We start from the raw sequence: 22,177 nt of genomic DNA on the forward strand, positions 1-22,177 counted from the left end.
AATTAACTGTGGCTTTGTTGTGCTATCTAATTCCTAGTAGGAAACTGTAAACATTTTTGATGTAAGTCATAAGGAGAAGAAAAAAGTCATGATTTATATATTTTTGGAGATATACTGCAATTCTAATATGGTCATATTAAACGAGATTACCAGGTGTTCCTCAAATACATAAGATACTTAACAATGAAGGTTTTTTGTTTGTTTGTTTTGTTTTAAATAAAGCTTTTTTGGGTTGGCTTTACTGGATCTATTTTCAACCACACTTTACATATAGAGATCTAAAGATTAAGGGGATTTTTGATGTGCTGAGCAGACTAGCTACAAATCAGCGAGGGGAGAAATCTAATAACTCTCATGCCACTGTGGTTTAAAAATAGTGGCAAAACATCACTTTAGTCAGACAACTGTCTAATTTAAGCATTCTTATTGTTTGTGTTATCAGAGAAATTGTCACCAAGACATAGCCTGTAGGTGTTGTGGGTGAGAAGATGGGGAAAATGGCATTTTGAACAGGCTTCTGAGATGGTGCTGCAGAAGCAGGGTATTCCAGCAACCACCTAAGGCTGCACGGAGTGGGCAAGGTTGCCTATCACCAGCTCACTTCTGAGTACAGGAAGGAAGGAGCTGGCGGAAGCAGGCTTGGCTGTGACAGGGTATGTCCATCAAGGCATGTGCTATGCATTCTTGCCCGCTCTTTCTCAATCTCAATCTCAACATCATTTTTTACATATATTGACTTCACAAATCTCTGTACTTCCTCCTTTCAGATGGGACTGGAATGCCTAAATCCTTTTTCACAGTTTACTTTCTGACCTGACTGAAACCAGATCGATTGCTGAACCAAAACCCCCTTTTAACTGGAACCAATTCAAATTGATGTGTAGACTCTTGAAGAACAAATGACTTTAAATAAGCCTTGTAATGATGTGCGTTCCTTGTATAGTCACTAATACAGCTCTCTGCTAAGTCACACCCTGGGGGAAGCTTCCCTGCTGTAATCTAGATGTCCCTCCAGGGAAGATCATCATTAACATCAGCAACAACAAATAAACTTTGAGCCTTCCAAAAATAACCACAAGGGCTGGCCAGTTAGCTCAGATGGAGCTCAGCTGGTTAGAGCCAGTTAGCTCAGTTGGTTAGACCTTGTAACACCAATGTCAAAATTCAAATCCCCCAACCAGACAGCAGCCAGACAAAAACCAAAAACCCCAAAATAACCACAGACTGTAAAAGCTCAAGCAATCTTTGTTTTTTTCCTGTTTAGATTTGTGCCATGGTATTTGCAGTGGACTTTGAGACTGTAAAAGCTCAAGCAATCTTTGGTTTTTTCCTGTTTAGGTTTTGTGCCATGGTATTTGTAGTGGACTTCAGAGGTTTTTGCTAACTTTGCATCCCCTCCCCTCTTCGTCTATAGCTTTCCCTTTGGGAAAACACCTTCTCCGTGTGATCCAGGAGAGATACCACTTAAGATGCCACCTGGGTGGATGTGTGACTGAGGCTGGCCAGAGTCGTCCTCCACTTCTCAGGCCTTGGTGACCGGCTCAGGGATGGGCACATGCCCAAGGCTTCCTGAGTTTGGTACATGGAGACTGAATGCAAGAGGGTCTCTCTTTCTGTGGGGTTTCCAGTTCTAAAGATGAAGTTTTGAGACTTCCAGGGATAATGAAGCCAACAGATAGAGGGTAACAGCCTGAAGAGTCCTGACAAAGCTGCCTAAGCCCCCGGATCCAGTCTTGCCGGAAGCCAATCCGCCACTGCATGTCCCCAGTGACATGGATCAATACATTCTTCATTTAAAAAACTTTTTAAAATCTAAACTATTTTGAGTAGGATTTCTATCACTTGCAACCAAAAAATTTCTGGCGAATATTGTATCCTATCAAACTCAAATTTTTTAGTGACAGAAATGAGAAAAAGACCCATGGTGGATTTGATATTGTCTAGGGCTAGTTCTAAATACAGGTTTTGCCTGCAACTGAGACCTATCATCATTGAATTTGTCCTATTATTTAGTGTCCTGGTTATTTAACAGTTAAAACAGGCTGCACAGTGAACATTTTATCTTTTAAGAGAACTTATTACTTAGCTAAAAGCTATGAAACTGGCACTGACTTGAACTATAAAACAAGGAAACCTCCCAATTATTGCACTGATAATTAAGATGCTTGAAATGACTACACATAACTTGTAAGAAAACTTAATTACAAGTAGAAAAGGACAGGTTTAGGTCTGTAACCAGACAAGTCAAGACTTGAGAAATAACACTAGTCAGTTGGCTCTGGAGAATCATGCTATCACTTTGTTTTTGAAAATGATTCAACTCAACTGAGAGAAAATGGGGAAACACACAGAGATATGATAAGCTCTTTGAGAGAAGCCCTAGTAAGAGCTTGCAACTGGAGTCAGAGCTTCCACCCATGGAGACGGGCAAGTACTGCCACTGGGTTGCAGCGCCCCATCCTGCTTTCATCTTAAGGGACGATCAAAGGTGTGGAGGTCTCGGGTGCCAAACCCACCCATGCTCCTGCAAGCCCCTTCACTCCCGCGCAGGCTCCCAAGCCTCCACGTTCACCCTTATATCAGATAACCCAACCACAGACGTTACTACAAAAACAGAAGCCAGCAGACACCACATCCTCACATTCCCACCTCTCTGCCTCCAACTCTATGAGCCTCATGCAGTCAGCCCCTCTGCATGAGATCAGCCCTCCCTGTGCCGCCCCCTCCTTCTGGGAGCCTGCTCTGTTCCCACTGCTGTTCAGCTCCCGCCAACGCTTCTTGCCCCTGGCCTCAGGAGATATGTGCACATCCCACAGCCATCAGTCTTCACCTGATACTGCTGTCCAACCCCCTCCCGCCCTTTCAAATGTCTGTTCTGGTTTCTTCGTCCTTCCACAGCACACACTCTACTTTGTCTCTATTCTTTTTCAGCTGCTTGTCATTAAGTTCCTGCCGCCACCCTCCACTGAAGTGGCTCTCTTGAAGGTTACAGGTGAGATCTCCATGACCAGTGCCAACTCCCTTTTCCCAGACTGTAGCATTTTGCACCACTGCCTCACTCTGGAAATGCTAACATCTCCTGGGAGTCCCCAGGAGGTGGCTCTCTTGGATGACCTCCTATCTCCTTGACAGTATCCTCTCTTCTGCCTCTTCCTACTCTGGTTGTCCTTAAGGTTTATTCCAAGCCATCATATCTCACTTCCCTACTTTCTCTGTCGAAGATCTTATCTAATCTTACGGTTTCAATCTCACCCCTGAAGATTCTCAAATCTGTATCCCCAATTCCAAGTTCTTCCTTGAACTCTGATGATGAATTCCTGTCTGTGGGGCCCTTCAGGGTTTGCCCATGGGTGAGGCTGCTGGCACTCCAGAGGCACTCTCCTACTGTGTACCTTTGCTCAATCTGGCTGTGAGATGATGCACTCACTCAAAAGCCTTCAATGGCTCCCACTGACTATCAGTAAAGTAACACTCCTTATAGTGGTGCTCAGGACTCTGCAGTCAAGCCCTACTGCAGCCCTGTCAGTGACCCATCAACACTGTCATCCGGGAGGCCTACAACTCAGCAAAACTCCTGCGCCTGCTATTATTGCTCAAATGTGCTTTCCTGCCTTCCTGTCTGTGCACTTGCTGTATTCTCCCAATGAAAAGAATCTTATTACTTTGATTATTTTTACAACCAAATGGGATCTTAAAGGTCATCTTCTCTAACTCATTTTACAGATGAGGAAAAAGACACTCAGGTTATATGACCTGCCCAGTGTCATATAATTTATTAGTTACAGATAACCAGGCTGGGGACCCCTGATTCATAGGTTGGTGCTACTTCACTGTGACACCCTGCTTTTACTTTAGAACCTATTAAAGATCTCATATATAAATGAATATTTAAGCTTCTGTAAAGTGCTGAGGGTCTCTAAGGTCAGATGGCTCCACTGGCAGCCAGGCACCATACGCATGCCACCGCAGAATGGCCGAGATGGCAGCTCCACTCAGCATGTTTTCCCTGCACTGCCCAGGGCTTCAAAAATACAAACCCCACGCCTCTGGGAAAAATTCCCCAGGAGAACTGATCCTGAACCGATGAGATCTATGTGTGTGAAAACTCACATACAGAGGACGTTCTCTTAAGTTCAGACAGAGTGTGGGAAACTGGAACGGCTCTCTCAGGTAGTATTTTTGAAATCATACTGAGTTTCACGAGCTCAGCATAAATTAGGAACACAGAAAATGGAAACATAACTACATAGACCGAAAATAAGAGCACAGGAAAACAAATAGATAAATGTCACTCACTCTACCTTCATCTGCGTGTGAAACAGGAAGACTCCATTTCTCTGGTTTTCTCCCTGGTCCCCACTCTCGACATTATGACTAATCATAAAGGCCACACACTTGCAATACAGATGAAAAACCCCAAACACCAACACTATCCTCACATCACCCAAAAGAGAGTAGGGGGAAAAGACGGGTAGGAAACCACCTTACCAAAATGTCTAACAAGAAAAAATAGTCTTCATTATAAAGGACTCTGATAACAAACTGTATTTGTTTGCAAGTCAAGAATACTGCTTCTAAAAATTCCCCTCTGGTGAAAAAAGGTTGTAGACTATAATAGATGGGAGAAAAGCCATCCCTACCCACTCCTGAAGGAGAACAAACAAACAGAAACCAAAAACACAAACCAACAGTGCTGGACCCTGGCAGGCACTCAGACAATACTTGTCAATGATCACCAAGCCTGCGCCTCTGTTCCAGTATTAGATCTTTAGCAGCCAAGTAATCTTAGTAAAAAACATAAAACCTGGGGCAGAGGTATTCACAGAATCCTTATAAAAATCTTTGTAGGAGTAAATCTATATAGAGCATTACTGACTACAAGGTAATCAAGTAAGAACAGTATTTGGCTTTAAAAATGTACCATCATTTTTTGAAAGGATGAAAGCCAGCAGTAGATCCCAGGACACCGGGGAAGACAGGGAGGAGGAAGGCAGAGGAGGGGAAGTTTATGAGAAAGATAACGAGCTTAGTACTTGGCACATTGTATGTGAGGAAGCAGTCAGGTCCCTAGTTAGCAATATACGGATAACTGCAGGACACAGTTCTGCATGACTCAGGAGAAACTGGGCACTGAGAGATAAACACACATTATTGCTACGGGCTAAAGGTTCTCGCCCAAACCTATGGCAGCTACCGAATGAGCTGTCTTTCTGATGCATGGCCAGAATTTAGAATCACAGTCTGGGAGTAGTAACCAAAGCAGCAGCAGAAGACAAACATTTTAGTTATAATATGGACAATTAAAATGTTTTAAAATTGGCTCAGTTAGTCTTGTCCTAGCGAGGAATCTTCTGGATAAGGCCGAGTTATAAGATCTAAGTGAGTTGAATTCATCGAACCCTCTTCTGCTTTATACCATCACTTCTTTGTTCAGTTACCTGTTAAGTTATTTTTCTTGGCCTAACTTTGAGGAAAACAGAGACTTCTACATGTTACAACTCATGAATTGAGTTCAGATTGTCACATGTCGTAAGACAATTTGAGAGCCACTTTCAAGTATCTCAAAATGTCACTAAGTTTCTTTTTCACTTAAAACATTTTTTATAAACTGCGGTCAAATATAGGTTTTCCACTACATTATCTATTTAGTAGGAGAAAGCAAATTTCATTATGACACGGAAATCAGAGTGATTTTCTGGCAATGGCTCTTTGAGAATAGTAGCTGTTGTCATAAGTGGTCTGCTTTCTGATAACATTGTACTGCAGCTTAGACATTACTTGTCTAACAGAATTACCACTGGGAGTGAACTGGCCCCTAAGCAGCAGGGTGCTAGAGCTTACAGCCTCCAAGTCCTATAAAGTCAGCCATCCCTGCATAGAGCTCTTTTTATTTCTTGACTGTTTAATGTCTTGCATATTATAATCAGCGTTTTAATTCAGGATTTGGGCCTTCCGGCACTTTTCCAAAGGGCACACATTTTGAAGTCAACAAATTAATGAGTGTTCTTTTCTTCAGTCACCCACGATCTCTGTGCACTGAGAGAATATTTTTACACTAGTGATCATGTTAATATTTAAGCCAATGCTACCCTATGGGTCGACAACACAGAAGAGGCAGATAGCAAGAAAGCACCGCTTGTGCCTAAAGAAGGGCTTCGTGGGGTGGCAGTGATAAAGGGAAATGAGGAATTATGTGACATGGCATTTAACTGAGAAAATTTGAAAGTCAATATTTCTCCCTGAGAACAAGTACAGATTTTAGCTAAGAGCACATTCATATCTCTATCTTTAGAATTAAACTGTGTACTCCAAAAAGGGATAGGAGCTGCTATTCTTCGAAACTAAAATGATTGTAACTGTAAACCAACGAGGTAGGGAAGTTATTTTAACTAAGCAGAAAGATATCAGTCTTATTCCAGTGTATCTCAGCACATGCTTTTGAGGAAGCTTATGAAAGTCTCTCAGGCAGTACAGTATTTCTAATTTAACTCTGTGAATAAAGCATAGCCACTGGGTTAGTGTTATGCCATTACTACCAAGTTAAAAAAATCAAAATCTAAAGCCAAGAACCTTTTTTTTGTATGTGAGAAGGGGGTAAACATGAGAGTATCACCTCATATTTGCTGTGTCTGTGAAAAGAAACACTGGAAGAACACCCTGGGGGGTGGTAATATTGAACAGGGAGGGGGTGCGGAACAGGAATGGGAGTGAGAGATTTTTACCATATACTTAGAAAATTTTATAAGAATTTTTTATTGTGATAAAACATATATAACATAAGAATATCCATTTTAAGCATTTTAAAATATTCAGTTGTGTGGAATTAATTACATTCACAATGCTGTGTAACGACTACCTCTATCTATTTCCAGAATTTTACTATATACGTTTTTATTAAATAAAGAGCAAATTACATAAACAAGATGTTGGGAATAGGAGGAATAACTATCAAAATAAGTTGAAGCACATGTATGATCATAAATATGTTTGTTAAATGTTAAGATTTACTGATACTGGGTGGTGGGTACCTAGGGCTCGTTAGATTATTGTCTTTATTTCATTTTTTTATCATTAAACTATTTCCCCCCTACTATATATATATATTGTGTGTGTGTGTGTGTGTGTATATATATATATATATATATTTTTTTTTTTTTTTTGCAGCTGGCTGGTATGGGGATCTGAACCCATGACCTTGGTCTTATAAAGCTGTGGTCTAACTGGTCAGCCAACCAAAAAATAGTTTGTGAAAAACACTTTTATTCCATCAAAATGTTCTCTTCTTAAGCCAAGGGGGAAACATTTTTAGGAAAATGGAGGTTATGTGTGGCAATCTACATTAACTGCTTGCTTATTACTTTAATTACCTAGTATGATTTCAGTACTTACAAATGACTCGTCATTTTAGTAAAATATGCATGAAAGTTCACAAAATGTGAGGATGCTTCAAAAATGTCACAGAAAAATAGAATTAAAAGAAAATATGAATCTTTCCATGACTTTTTGAAGTACCCCTGTATTGCCCAGTATGCTGCCTTCAGTAAAACAGTAACAAGGAAAGCAGATTTATTTCTACCCTCAAGTCTGTATTATTCCTAAGCGCTGGAAACTTAATGCCAGAGTTGTGGTGCCTTTCCATTTTTAAATACTTTAACCAATGTCTTCTGTTTTCCAGAGACTTTCTTTTTCTCATACTCCATGAATTAACTCCACATCAAGTTCAGATGTAGGAGCCTGCAGAATGTACTTGGCCAATTTCTAGACCTGCAAGAAACTTGTAAGACCAGGGCAGACTATGTGCCAGCCACCAAGGCATGGAATGCTCTAGAGTTTGGCTCAGAATCTCAGCGGTATTTCAGACTCGTGGTAAATCATTAAAAGGAAACCTTTGGTAGTAAAGGCTAGATCAGGCTGAACACACTCTTGGGATCACTTAACACTATACATGTATACATGTGTCATCCAAATCCATGGTTCCAGATTCTCTTTTCGGGGGTTATTTAGTAAGAGATCTTAGGTCTGGTGAACTTGGGCATAGGATGTAGCCAGGTAAACTCTCTGCTTGCATTTAACTAAAGCTCAATGGAGACGCAGTACAGTAAACTATCGGACATCATTCTTATTCCTACTATCTCAACTGTCAACCATTTGAACAGTGTCCCTGTGTCAGAGACCATGAAATACCCTTTATGTACATTATCTCCAATCCTGACACTAACCCAGCAAGGCCATTGCTATTGGTTCAGTTTTACAAATGAGAACAACAGAGGCTTAGAGAGTTCAAGTGCAAAGCAAATTACTTAAGTCTATACAGGCCATTTATGGTAGAACCAGTGTTCAAAAACACATCTGTCTGATTCTGAAAGCTGTGTTTTTTCTACTATAGCATGTGACCTTTGACAGAATAACTTTTAGCTTTAGTAGTTTGAACATTATAAGATGAATTATACTAACGATGACAGATCCACATGTACTAATTAGTGCTTGGGCATATTTAGAGTCATTTATAAAGACTGTCACCTGAAACAATCTGCTTAGGAATGCAAAGTTATTAAAAAGATAAACATTATATTTTATTGCATGTAAAAGCGGAACTAAAAATTAAATTTTAACCCAAAAGAAATGCACAAATCTTACCACCTTCCTCAGGTTTCATGTCTAGTAGTTCATCTACAGGTCCTTTAGGGGAGGGGAAAGAAAACAAATTATGAGTCAGTTTCACTTTGTAAGAAGTTTGAGTCAAATTATTAAAATTGAGTAGTACTCCTTAATCTAGATTACCTGAGCGTGAGTGATGTGTAGAGCTTTTGTCTAAGGCAGATAAAATACTTTTTCCATCTTCAGCTGTAACATAACATGTACAATTGATTATCACCAACTTGGCATGGTGTGCATGTAAATATACTACGGAAGTGTAAGGTAAATGCACAGCTTCAGGAAGAAATGGCATCTACAAATGCACTCATACAGAAACAGGGGTCCTCAGATTACGTTTAACTCTAGCTGTTGGCTCTCACTGAATGCTGATTTAACTGCCCTGAATCTTTGCTTTGTTTGGTTAAAAAATTATATGACACCAGTCTAACAATTTTCCTTCCATGGGCAAATGTGTGATTTAAGCAACTGACTACGAATCGATCGTGCTAATGAACTTTAGCCATACGGGCCTGGCTAAAAATAATAAGGCAGATTACTAAGTGAAAGAGGTCAATCTGAAAAAGCTACATACAGTAGTATGATTCGAACTATATGACATTCTGGAAAAGGCAAAACTATGGAGACAGTGAAAAGATCATTGGTTGTCAAGGGTTTGGTGGGAGGAAGGGATAAACAGGTGGAGCACAGGGGATTTTTAGGGCCATGAAACTATTTTGTATGATGCTATAATGGTAGATACATGTCATTATATATTTGCAATACCCATAAAATATACAACACCAAGAGTGAACCCTAGTGTAAACTATGGACTTTGAGTGATGATGCGTCAGTGTAGGTTCATTGATTATAACAAACGTACCACTCTAGTGTGGAAGTTGATAGTGGGAGAGGTTATGATCATGTGGGAGCAGGAGTATTTGGGAAATCTCTGTACTTTGTGCCTAATTTTGCTTTGAACCAAAAACTGCTCTACATAATAAAGTGTATTTGTGTGTGTGTGTGTGTGTGTGTGTGTGTGTGTGTGCGCGCGCGCATGTGTATGCAATACAACAGCCTTAAAACTTAGTTTTCTCAAGTGTTCATTAGACTTTCTGCAGGTCACAGAATAAGAGACAGATGACAGTTCATTATAATGGATTCATTCTGTGTATATATAAAACAAGGTGGTTGACATTTACAATCCCAAAATAGTATGCAAAACCCACACGTGATTATACTGTACAAGGAAAGAGAAAACTTGATTCCCTCACACTGTCACAGATTGTACGGATATGTCATCTATGTAGATTTGTAACTGGCATACAAATATAATAAACTGGAGTTTACATTTTCCCACAGAACTACAATTTTTCTATTTGATTACCTTAATTCCCACCACATTAGTGATTCATGCTGTTGGTACACCAAGGCTAGATGGCTTGGATCCATACAGAGAGCTCTTTTATGGCCAGCGAGACCAGGCCTGGCCTCTGCCTCTTCTCCCAAGACTTGCTCCCCCTCATGCTCCAGAACATTCTTTCTCTGACCTTCACCTGGTCCTCTCGGGCTCACAGCCTTTGCCTGTGCTATTTCCTTTGCTTTGCCAAGTCTTGCAGTAGTGCTTGGCTTAGCCAGTTCCCTGATCTCGTCAAATAAGCGAGGCCTCTCTGTCCCATGTGCCCATAGCCCTGCACCTCTCCCCTGCCCCTCTCGCCAAAGGTGGAGCTGCCCAATTACTTGTGCAATTATTAGATTACCATCTGCTTCCCCTTTTGACTGTAAGCCCCATCCTGGGAGGGTCTGAATATGTGTCTGGTGTACCACAGTATGCCCAGAGCCCAGAGACGTGCCTGGCACAGAGGCAACTCTCAACAAACATCTGCTGAACAAATGAACAGGCACGTGAGCACGTGAAGGCGCCTGAGCAGATGCCGAGAAGCAAGCATCGGAGGCACAAACGTGAGCTGGGCTTTTGCTGTTGTTGTTGTAGTTGTTCTGTTGAAAGGCAGATGGAAGAAAAACAAATGAAGGAGTAGAGTAGGGGAAGATTGAAGCAGGGGAAGCCAGTGGTTGGAAGAGTAGGAAGGAAGACAGAAGGAAGACGGTGGGTGAAGGAGAGGATGGAGCAGAGGGGAAGTTCTAGAATCTGCTTTGCTTCCTCCCATGTCCCGGAAAGGCTGGCACAGCCAAGAACAAAGCAGGGCAGAGGCGGGTAGGTGGGTATGTCCCCGGGAGGGCCAGGCTGAACAGAGGCCTGGGGTCACTTCAGTTCTCTTCATCACCTGTACAACCTTCCCTGCACCTCTGAGGACCTCGAGTCCCGGTGAGAGGCTCAGCCTCACAACACATGGATTCTACCACAGCTTACCCCACTCTCTACCCCTTTATGAGATGAAGAACCAGTGACAACACTAGCAGAGACAGCGGGGACAGAAGCAGCTGACACCCTTCACAGCACATGGTGTTCCCTCCATGCTCTCGCCCCTTCTCCTAACTCACCAGGCTCGGTTCACCTGAGGGATCTGGGGCCACTCCCCGCAGGCTGGCCGAGCTCCTCCCCATCTGTCCCCAACAATGACCAACAGCCACCCCACAAATCATGGCAAACCGAACTCTCCCCATGTAATAATGGAATCTTACAGAAACCATCCCTACAGCCCAGACTGCAGTTAGAACTGGTAACAGCAGAAATCTTATCACCTGTTGTGAAAAGAAAGAACTTTTTTCTGGGTTTCAGTTGTGGCTGCCCCTGTGAAGAGCTGCTGTTGAAGTAACTAATGATGCTGTTTTCCGCTTCAAAATATACGGCCTCTCTCAATAATGCTATAGGGTTGACACAGCTAACATCTGAACATTTAAAACTGAAACCACAGGAGGCAAATCAATATAGCCTTTTCTTCATCAGAAAAGGAGGAGGAGTTGGCCAAGAAAGAAAATAAGTTGGCCATTGAGCATCAGGTAATATTTCCAAAGCAATTCTAAATAAAGATCAAAACTTACTCTTAAAACTAGAGGATTCCTTGTGCTGGTTTTCATCCTCTAATGAAATTAATCTTAAAACAAACAAAAAAAAAGGTTTAGTCATCAAGTTCTGCAAATGTTATGTTTATGATACAGCCTGGTTTTCAATACAATATCTATTAGTTCACTTATAACAACACACACACACACACACACACACACACACGCACGCACACACACACGCACGCACACACACACACGCACACACACACGCACGCACACACACACACGCACACACACACACGCATGGGCAGAAAAGTCGAAGTATAGTCATTTACGTGCTAAATACTTTCTGAAGAAGAAATAAACTTGCTGGCTTTCTATCCCTTTCTGTAACATCTTAATATCTGAATATGGTTTTAGCATAAAGCACGTATTCTGTAAATACCTAGATAGGCAATTAAGGAAAACTAAGAAAGACACCTACAGCTACCACATTAAAAGACAGTAAAAAAAACCTGATGGCCAAGCATTGATTTATCCTGACTCCTGGTGTTACAGGAGAGGACACCTCAGGAATTTAGCTAAATGACAGGAAGCTGAAAGCAGGATCATTTTCAAATCCAGGCTGACAGCCACCTACTCAACTCTTACCACATCTTTAAAGACAAAAATCCATCACCGCCTGAGACACACTGGTGCCTCTGGACCCTCTAGCACCGTGGTTCACCTTCGCCTGCTATTTCTGAACAAAATTCTTGCTTTACTGTCATTGCAAATAATTACTGGGTTATACTTTTTGAACTTTTAAAACTGAAGTAATAAAATAGTTGAAAATCAGAAATTAATTAAAACTCATCAAGGAAATCCTAGGTAGTCCCCTTCTGAGTATAAAGACTAATGCTCTATTTTGATTGCATTAACTTATATGGTGGGAAGAAGGTGCAGGAACTCATTCCTCTTACTACACAAGGGGCTGTGGGCAGTACCTTAACCTCTCTGAGTCTCACTCCCATCATTTTACACCGTGGGAAATACGCCTACCTTGACTACATTGAGGGTTATCATGGAAATGACTTAACATAAATAAAGCACCCAGCATTTTGCCTAGCTCATAGTAGGTGCTCACTTAATGATAGACAGCATCATTACCATTACCAGGAATAGGTTAAACTGGATCCCCGCTAAAATAGCCTATCGTACTAGATTCACATCACATTCTATAGTCTGTCCTACAGTGAAAACTTGGCTTTGTTCTGCACCAAAGAAATCGTCTAGTATTTGCTTTAAAATTAAAAAGGGCTAACACTGGGAGCAAATCTTCCCATAGGACTAAAAATATATCTGAAACTTTATTTAGAAATACAGTGAAGATATAAGCCTGCTTCACCATAAGATTGCCATCTAAATTTTTTTTGTGTGGAAAACAAATAGCAAACGGAGACAAAGTCATCTCTTCTGCTTTCCCAGGTCAGCCAGCGCAGAGCAGCTGCACTCCTGCAGGCTGCTACCTTTCCACAGAAATGGACAGAGATTCACATTTAAACCTCCTTCCTCTGTATGAGATTAGGAAACACATGCCATATATGTTGAAAAGTTCATCTTGGCACTTAAAATGACAAGAGGCCCCTTCTCTGTAAAGAGGCAAGAAATGGACACAGAGCAGTCACTTCCTGCCCTTGAAGCTGCTCTCTGCTTCACAGAGGAGAAAAGAGACATTCCAAATGGGAGAAAACAAAATGCCAAAACCCTACCCTTCCGTATGATAACGCCTTAGTGCTGTGTGTGTTACGAAGGCAATTTCATAGGTCATTTCCATTTAGGAGAGAAAAGCCAGGGGATTTCCTGTCTAGGACAGCATCTGGTGGGGTCCAAAGGACCAGCTGGGGTCCGGAAACCAGAAAGAGCATGAAGCTGAGGCTGAGGCCACAAGACAGAGAGCTGGGGACATTTGCTCTTTCTTGTCCCAGTCAATCCTCACAAGTGTACCCTCTCTAAGCAGCCCAGGCATGGGCCTTGTACTGGGATAAGTAAGTCACAGCCCGGCAGGAATGGCCTTGATGTTAACACATCTACTCTGAGAAGTGAGAAAGTAAGAGAGTGTCTCTGCGTCTGAGATCCTAGCTAAACTGGGTTGTCAAGGACTGAGCTACCCTCACCTGTGGGAAGAGATCGTGCCAGGGGAAGTAGCCCGTGACTTACTGGCTCGGCTCCTGCACGGCTGCCTCTGCACTTTTCTGCTGGGTGATCTTCTTTTCTTCTTTCTCAACTAGTTTTTTCATAGGGTCTTGTAAGCTCTTGATCACAAGTCACAGATAACATACACACACACACAAAAAAAGAGAGAAAGAAGAAAGAAAAGAAATAAAACAAGGTCATCGATAAAAAATTCAACTGCCATAGGTCCCAGCAGCCAAACCTTGAATCAATGGCACTGGGAGGTTACCTCGAACCCATCAAGCAGACAGAAATAAAATTTTATATGGTGAAGCAACGAGGCTCTCAGACTTATCCAAGACATACTAGCTCATAAAAGAGAGTTGATTTGCCACTAGATTTATGTTTTCCCTTTTGTGATAAGTTATTCAAAAAACAGCCTTTTGGCTATTGCTAAGTTTATTTTCCACCTTCTACATGTAGCTAAGATAAACATTCTGTTCTGCTTGCAGCCCACACACTGACACAGTAGAAGCGTCCCCCTATCCCCGCCACCAAAGATGAGACAATTTCATTTTATTTTTAGTTTTGTTTGCTATTTTGCAACCTAAAATCTGCTTTTAAAAAACAACAGAAAACAAAACCTTTTTTTGGAAAAACCAAAAATAGTGGCTTAACATTTTCTGACAACTTACCTACCATGAGTGGGCAGAGCAGGTGTGTCCAAATCTTGATAGATTAAAAATGGGTGAGAGTCTTTCTTTGACTCATCATTTGCTGGAGTTACTGTTCTCAAGGTTTATGAAATATGTGAGTGAAGAATTTTTAAAAAGCAAGTGCCTAGCTCTTGCTTCCTCTCACCATGTGATCTGCTTGTACCTGCCGGCTGCCTGCCACTTTCCACCATGAGCAGAAGCAGCCTGAGGCCCGTGCCAGATGCAGCTGTCCCAGAATCGTAAGCCAAATAAACCTCTTTTCTTTACAAAAAAAAAAAAAAAGTAAGTGCCTAGAAACTACACTTGTGACAAAGACTTGAAAAGAAAAAGCGAAACATTTCTGTAACAATGGAATGATGAGTTATACAAAAAGGTCTGTATTTCTGGCCCCAATTAAAATACAAACCGACAAATACATAAGAAGCATCTCAAGATACTTATCCTCATATTCTCAGAACTGCTAAAATCCAAGTCCTCATCCTTTGGGCCTTCGCCCCTTTTCCTTCCTATGAGTCACTTCTCTAGCATGACACACGCAGGAGGAGGCAGTCAAGTTTCATGGCCAACGCTGACTGATGACGAGCAGTGGCTGACTGAAGGGCTGGTGAAGATGGGTCCAAGGCCGAGTCTCATAGAATGGAGGGGTGACTAATTTTGGAGTCTGCCATGGACACCAGATGGATACTGGCGTCAATCCCTGCACAGAGTGATTTTCCTAAAACACCCATGCCATCATCATGCTCCCCTTTTCCTCAAGAACCTATTGTAGTTCCTTATTTTTTTCCATTTCTAGTCTAAACCTCTCCACCCGATTTTAAAGATCTTCTAAAACACAATCCTATCTTGGCTCTCCCATTTCACGTGCCACTATCCTCAAAAACGAGCTTTCCATTCCGTTGGGACTGTCTCTTCACAATCTCCTATGTGCTAGCTTCTGCATCTTCAACTGAAAAAGCTCTCTCTACCTATCTGTCCACCCTCAAAGTCCTTTGAGTCTTTTCAAAGACCAGATCAATTACCACTATTTCCTGCAAAGCTTTACTAAGCATGCCAAAATCAAGAAAGTCCTTCCATCTCCAAACTACATCTATACTTTTATTAATATCTCATCATATCTATCCTGTATTACGTTTTGTCTCTTAAAAATATTTTTTAAATTAGAAAAATAATAGAACCACATGTAGAAAGTTTGGAAAATACAAAAAGTAAAAATTGTTCATAATTCCATTTCCCTAAAATGTTGTTATATTTTCATATATTTTCTTTAAGTATTTTTTGCATTTACTACTTATATAATTGGAATCATTGTATATATGAGGGGTCTTCAAAAAGCTCATGGAAAGATTTGTATTATCTTTTAATTCCATTTTTCCACAAACTTTTTGAAGAACCCTTGTGTGTGTGTGTGTGTGTGTGTGTGTGTGTGTGTATTATAGACAGTACATGTCCTCTTAACCAGTATACTTAATTTGTGTAGGCATTTCATAATCAAAAAAGACAATATTTTAAAAATTGTAAATATCTTAAACATTTAATATTAAATTGAAAAATATAAATGTATATTCATTCACCAATGTTCTAATGTAGGACCAAGGTCTTCTCTTTGAGTACGTGTCCCTTGATTGGATTCTGAAGCATTTTCTTGCATAAAGCACATCCATAAGGAACTGCCATCTTTTTAAATGAGTTCCTTTTTTTGTTGTTTATATACTTTTTATTAGCATATTCATTGTTACAAATCATACTTATTCTTTATGCCCCTTATCCAATCTCTCCCCTCCCCCATCCCCCTTCTTCCTCCTCCCCGCCGTAACCATAGATTTGTTCTCTCCATCTGATAGATTAACTGTTCCTCTGTTGGTTTGTTGCCTGGATGACCTGTCCAGTACTGAGACAGGTGTGATCAAATCCTCCCCTATTATAATAAATCAGATGCTTCTTCTATTAATCTGGAGTGTGCTTTGTGTAGGGAGGGAGAGGATCTCTTCCCTTTTTTTTGGTCTCCGCTGGTGCCTCTCCTTCTGTCAATGCAGTTGACAGTCTGGTGTGCCATCTATATGGTGGCTGTAACTGCTGCTATAGAGACTAGCCACTTTTGTGGCAGCCATGGCAATTGCAGTGGCTATGGAGGGCTACCCATGTGAAAATGGTGTTTCTGGTGTGCTCTTTACCTGGTTGTGGCTGGGTTTGGCTTCCCCTGGCTCCATGCCTCTTTCTAAGATGTTGTTGCAGAGCAGTTGTGGACAGAAGGAAAAGAGAAGGGGTAGGGGAAATAGGGTGGGAAGAGGGGGAAGGGGGGGAGCATGATTGAGGCCCACACCCCCCCCTCATTCTGGCAGGGGAGAGCAGGGGGCTTCCAACAGCAGCCGGGTTGTTGCTGGACTGGTTGCAGATGTTGGGGAGGTGTGCCTGGGTGCTCATGAGCCCAGAGCACTTCCTGTGATGGTTTGGTGGTTGTTGCTGGGCTGGTTGCAGATGTTGGGGGGTGTGACTGAGGCCCTTGGCCCCCCAGCACCCTGGGGCTTGTGAGCCTGGAGCGCTTCCTGTGGCGGCTTGGTGGTTGTCGCTGGGCTGGTTGTGGATGTTGGGGGGGGTGGAGCTCAGCTGAGGCCCTTGGCCCTCCCCTCCCTGGCTTGGGAGACCAGGGGGCTTCCGGTCCTTCTAGGTTTTATAGGTATGCTTTGGTGATAGATCTTTACTAGTTAATATCAGACTTAGTCTCTGATCTGTGGGTATTTTGTTTTGTCTTTCAGTTCTGTGTTGGATTATTTGCTTTTCCCACCAGTTAAACTCTACACTGGAACTAATTTGTTATCCTTTGCTTACTTCTAAAATAGAGGAACTTCCTGTGGAGACCAGCACTTGAGCTAAATTGCTTCATTGCTGCTGATTCCCTGGGGAAGGCTTTTTGTGCAGCTAAGGTTCATATGTACTTCTGGACCTCATGAGGTCTGGTAGACCCAGGTTGCATGGAAACTCTGGTCTTTTCAGCAAACTGCACCCCCTGCAGTTCTATATGCCTGACCAGTCTTCACTGAGTGGGCCTGTGCTGATTGGGGGGCAGATCAGCTGTCCATGCTGTGCCCTGGTGTTCCTCTGGTGGCCCATCTCCCCCACCGCCCATACTCCAAACACTTCCCATAGGACGCGCCATGAGCCAGTCCATTGCGATGACTCACCAGCCTCTGAGTGGTTCCTTTTTTCTGTTGTCTGTGGCTCCTTGCTACTATGTGGGTCCTTGGGAACCCTGTTAGTAGTCTTGCTGGCCCTCTTCTCCCCTGCAGCCTACAAGCAACTTTACAGAAGGGGCACAGCTGTGGCTTTTGTTGTTCTTGCTTCGTGTGCTCACCAGTTCCAGCTTTAAAGTGGCGGGGGCTTGAAATGGTGGGAGTGATCCTTTCTTTCTCTCATTGTGGCTTCTCCTGCCTTCATGAACTCTGTAGGTCTCGCCTCCTCTTCCCCTGAGCTCTAGTGGTCCCAGCTTGGTTGTTGTTGCTTTTTAATAGTTGTAAATTGGTTGATTTGTGGGAGAGGGTGATGCTGGGGACTGTCTATTCTGCCATCTGGGACACAGCCCTGCCCTCCTGGCCTGTGCCTTGAGAAACCCTGGAGCTTCTGCCACCACAGAGGAAGGAGGGCTTTGGGTGCTGTGGACCAGTAAGATGAGGGAGCACTGCTGGGGACATCGAGGAAGTCTGGATCAAAGGCCAGCCTGCACTGCTCTGATGCCCCCCATTTTTAATGACTTTCTATTTCTAAATGTTTAGATTAGTTCATTCAATCAACAAATAATTTTTGAGCACCTACCAAGTGCCAGGTGCTGCTTTGGGTGCTTTGGTTACACTGGTGAACAAGTCAGACAAAATTATCAGCTAGTGATGGGTCTAGGCAGATAATTAAAATAGAGGGATAGAAAGTGATCAGATCATTACTTCAGGTAGCAGGTTGTCCTCTCTTGGAAGTGACATTTCAACTGAGAGCTAAATGACAAGGAGCCAGCCATGTGCAGCTCAGGGAGAAGAGAGGACCCCCAGTGCAAAGGCCCAAAGGTGGGAATAGCTTGGCTTGTTTCAAGAACACACAGAATGCCACTGGGGCTGGGGCTGCAGTGTAGTGACAAGAGTACAAGTCTTATGAGACTGGGACAAAGACGGCAGCAAGAGTCACGCAGGGAGAACATTCCTTTACCCATGTTCATCAGTGTTTAACATTTGGCCCCATTTTGTCTCATCATATTCTTTTGTTCTTTCTGTCTCTCTAAAGCATGACAACTAAACGTAATGTATGATCCTTGACTGCAGCCTGGACTGGAGGGGAAAATACTGCAAAGGACAGTATTAGAACAAATGAGACAACTGGAACATGGACTGTAGTCTAGATGTTCCTGATTTTTTTATATACCCCAAAGCATCTGGTAAAAGCTGGGCACATGTGTGTGTATTTTGGAAATGTGCAACCATGAGGAGGAGTTCATCAGATCTGAAGGATGTACTCATTTCAATAGATCTGCCAATCATAGCATTTTACACACACACACACACACACACACACACACACACACACACACACACACACACACACACACACACACACACACACACACACACACACACACACACACACACACACGCCCCTTCCAGCAGTTTTATTCTCCACAGAATGGTCCAACTCTGGTCAAAGTAAAGCCAGGAGTATTTCCAGCCTACGTTCTGATGGCTCCCAAGCAAGACTCACTTTTAGATTCTGTGACACTTGCCCAGGCCTCCTGGTTTGCTCAGTTATCTTCTCATTGTGTTTCCTTTTTATCAATCAACATTAGGCAGCGCCAGGACATGTCTGCTCTCAGCCAGCCGTGTCTAGCTGCCACAGCACTTGCCTAAACCCCTGAGATGCCCTTGACAGCTCCACGGTTATCATCCCTGCTGTCTCCAGCCTGACCTCCCTTCCTAACCACACTTGAGCAGCTCTCAGACAATTCCTTTGTAATGTAAACCACTCATTCCTTCTTTTCAATCCCTTCCCCTGTTGGGCCATTAGTAGGGACTCAATTGTTGACTCCCTGTCACCACAATCACAGCTAAGTCACCATTGTGCTTCACCAACAGAAGGGTTGCAGTTCCATTGCTACTTTAATTTATTATTAATTCCTGTGACAACTGCTTCTCTCTTCCTACTATTGCAACTGTCTCTACAACAATTTGGCTGTTGCAATTTAAGAGAGATGCTAGATATGTATTTGCTTGTTGATAAATTAATGCACATTAGGTTAAACTGAAAAAAAATTAAAGCTAAACTAGGAAATTCAAAGGCCCTGGGGGAATAATATGGAAAGATTTATAAAACCACAAACAAAATTAATACTGAGCATGTGGGCTTGTTTATTAAATATTAGAAGTTTGAACCAGGGGAATCTTACACACACACACACACACACACACACTCAAACATCAGCTTAACTGAGATATAATTCATATGCCCATTTTTAAAGTGTACAATTTAATGGTTTATAGTATATTCACAGAGTCACACAACCATAATTACAGTCAATTTTAGAACACTTTCAAGGGGTGTCTCTTAAAGCCAGAAAGAATTTTTAGATCAAACTAAGCTAAATACTCTTTTACATAGCAAGGAAAAGAACACCACCACACATGGAACTTGTTTTTTTTACAAAAGATGACATACATTGAAGACATAAAGAGACTAAGGAGAACTGTGAAAGATCACGGCGGACAAATCACACCCCCTTTGCTACCCTCAAATTAATCCCTGGGTGTAGCTGTCAGATACAGGATATTCTACGGGACTAACAACTGCTCTCTCCAAGGTTTGATTACAAATGCTCATCTGGGGGTAGGGAGTGGAGATGAATTCCTTGGATTACAGTGAAGTCCACAGCTCAGCTGAAAATGCTGAGCCCTTCAGCATCTGTAAAAGTTAGGGGTGACAGCATTTTCTGTGGGACATGAACATCAGCTCAGGCAAAATGTACCTAAGAGGCCGGGCTGACTGTGTACAGATGAGACAGTCCTCAGGTAGAACTACTGCCAATCACTGGATAATGGAAGCCCCAACTGAATCCAGGTCCAGAAATGAAACTCTGTTTCTAAACTCCAATCCACTCAGTCCTTCATTAGAATTGCTGGTGAGAATCACTTGGTATTAGCACACAGCATCATACAAGCCTGAAAAGTTCTCTGTGGAGGAAAGAATGTCTTTAGACTAAGCAACCTTTCTCTGTTCAGGCTAATAGTTTCCATCAATGCTTAAATGGTTTCAGGAAGCACACACAAATATATGTATATATATATATATATGTAAGATCAGTGTGACAGAGGAAACGTGCAGACCGAGCTTGCAAAAGTGTCTCAGAGAGGAAACAGCTTAATATAATAATGGGAGTTACTACTTCCTGTATTAGGATAATAAAAGCAACAGCAACATTCGTCTGAATGAGAGCAAAACTATTCAGCAAAACAAATTTCACAAACAAAAGGCCAGCAGCCAGCTCTAATATAATCACCTAAATTTAATGTTTATTTCTGACAACTGAGTAACATTTTCTCTAATCTTTAATTATGACATTTATTTTTCTTAAGCTGCTTTCCATTAATTACACTGCACACATACAAAGGTGCCAGATAATTGTTTATAAAAGGAAATAAAAGTGCTCAAAATAGTGGGGCATGGTTTAAAGATGCTGAACTTGGGCGTTTTTATGTTTGTGTTCATCTAATTAGTAGCACATGAGAAATAAAAAGCAGAGGCCACAATGATGTGTATGAGCCACGCAATTCATGAACATTTAGCACACATGTCCTCTCTGCCTCCACCCTGCACTTAAAAACTTACAAAGACACTACATAAGGAACACTATTAATCTAGGACCAGAGGAAATCTTGAAAATATACCACAGAACAAAAAAAGTAAAAGAATAACATGAGAGAAAAATAAACAATTATACACAAGTCATACTTTTATTCTTTAAAATAAGATGGAAAATTAATAGTGGGACGCAGTCTCCTGGAAAGAGATGAAGTGGGGCTGTGACATGGGGGCCTCTGTTCACCCATCAGAATGACGGAGGTAAGAACCAGTATTCCTTTCTCAGGACTCTGTGGGGATTAACAAGAGAAAGCCTCTGCACAGCCCCAAGCTCACAGCAAGCGCTCAAAAGTTGCTTTCTTATCAACGACTTTTAAAATCTGCAGGAAATTAGGTATCTTAAGCGCACCTCCTGTGTTAGGCACTGCATTCCACATTTTATCCATCTCATTTAATCCTCACAAAACCAGGATAAACACTGTATTCCTGATTTCCTGACATGGAAATGGAGACTCAGAGAGGTGAAGCAACTTGCTTCAGGCCATTCAACCACAGACAGGTAGAATGTAATCGACCTGTCTGAATCCAGGTCTTTGAAATTCCACGACTAGTTAAGAAGTGCTAGGAGCAGCCAAGGCACGAATATTTACAGACCTCCCCCTTCAATACAAAGTGCCAAGGAGATCGAGAGGATTTCATTGCAAATTCTACAAGAGGGCTCATATGTTCCCAGGTATCTGAGGGACTGACATATAAATTATGCTTTCACCTATAAGCAAACACTTCGAAGTGTTATTTTTAATTAAAAGTTTACAGCTGTACTGTTAAAAAGTGGCACTTCTGCTTTCTCCTGCCCTCCTGCCTCAGGCCCGGGTGGAAAG

General features: G+C 42.0%; 1 protein-coding gene across 9 annotated transcripts in view; it reads right to left on the bottom strand.

Annotated features, from left to right (window-relative positions):
- Positions 1 to 22,177, bottom strand: part of ICA1 (islet cell autoantigen 1) — a 156,463-nt gene that overhangs the window by 15,685 nt on the left and 118,601 nt on the right. For 5 of the 9 annotated variants that reach the window (XM_063098782.1, XM_063098777.1, XM_063098781.1 and 2 more), the window contains exons 9-12: positions 13,801 to 13,895; positions 11,638 to 11,690; positions 8,782 to 8,844; positions 8,638 to 8,679 (exon numbers count right to left, since the gene is read on the bottom strand). In XM_063098782.1, the coding sequence (XP_062954852.1) occupies positions 8,638 to 8,679; positions 8,782 to 8,844; positions 11,638 to 11,690; positions 13,801 to 13,895 (253 nt within the window). The remainder of the gene's footprint in view (positions 1 to 8,637; positions 8,680 to 8,781; positions 8,845 to 11,637; positions 11,691 to 13,800; positions 13,896 to 22,177) is intronic. The other 4 variants (XM_063098784.1, XM_063098780.1, XM_063098783.1 and 1 more) reach the window with 1 other exon arrangement.

The sequence above is a fragment of the Cynocephalus volans genome, chromosome 6 (genome assembly GCF_027409185.1).
Source record: "Cynocephalus volans isolate mCynVol1 chromosome 6, mCynVol1.pri, whole genome shotgun sequence".
NCBI classification, from domain to species: Eukaryota; Metazoa; Chordata; class Mammalia; order Dermoptera; family Cynocephalidae; genus Cynocephalus; species Cynocephalus volans.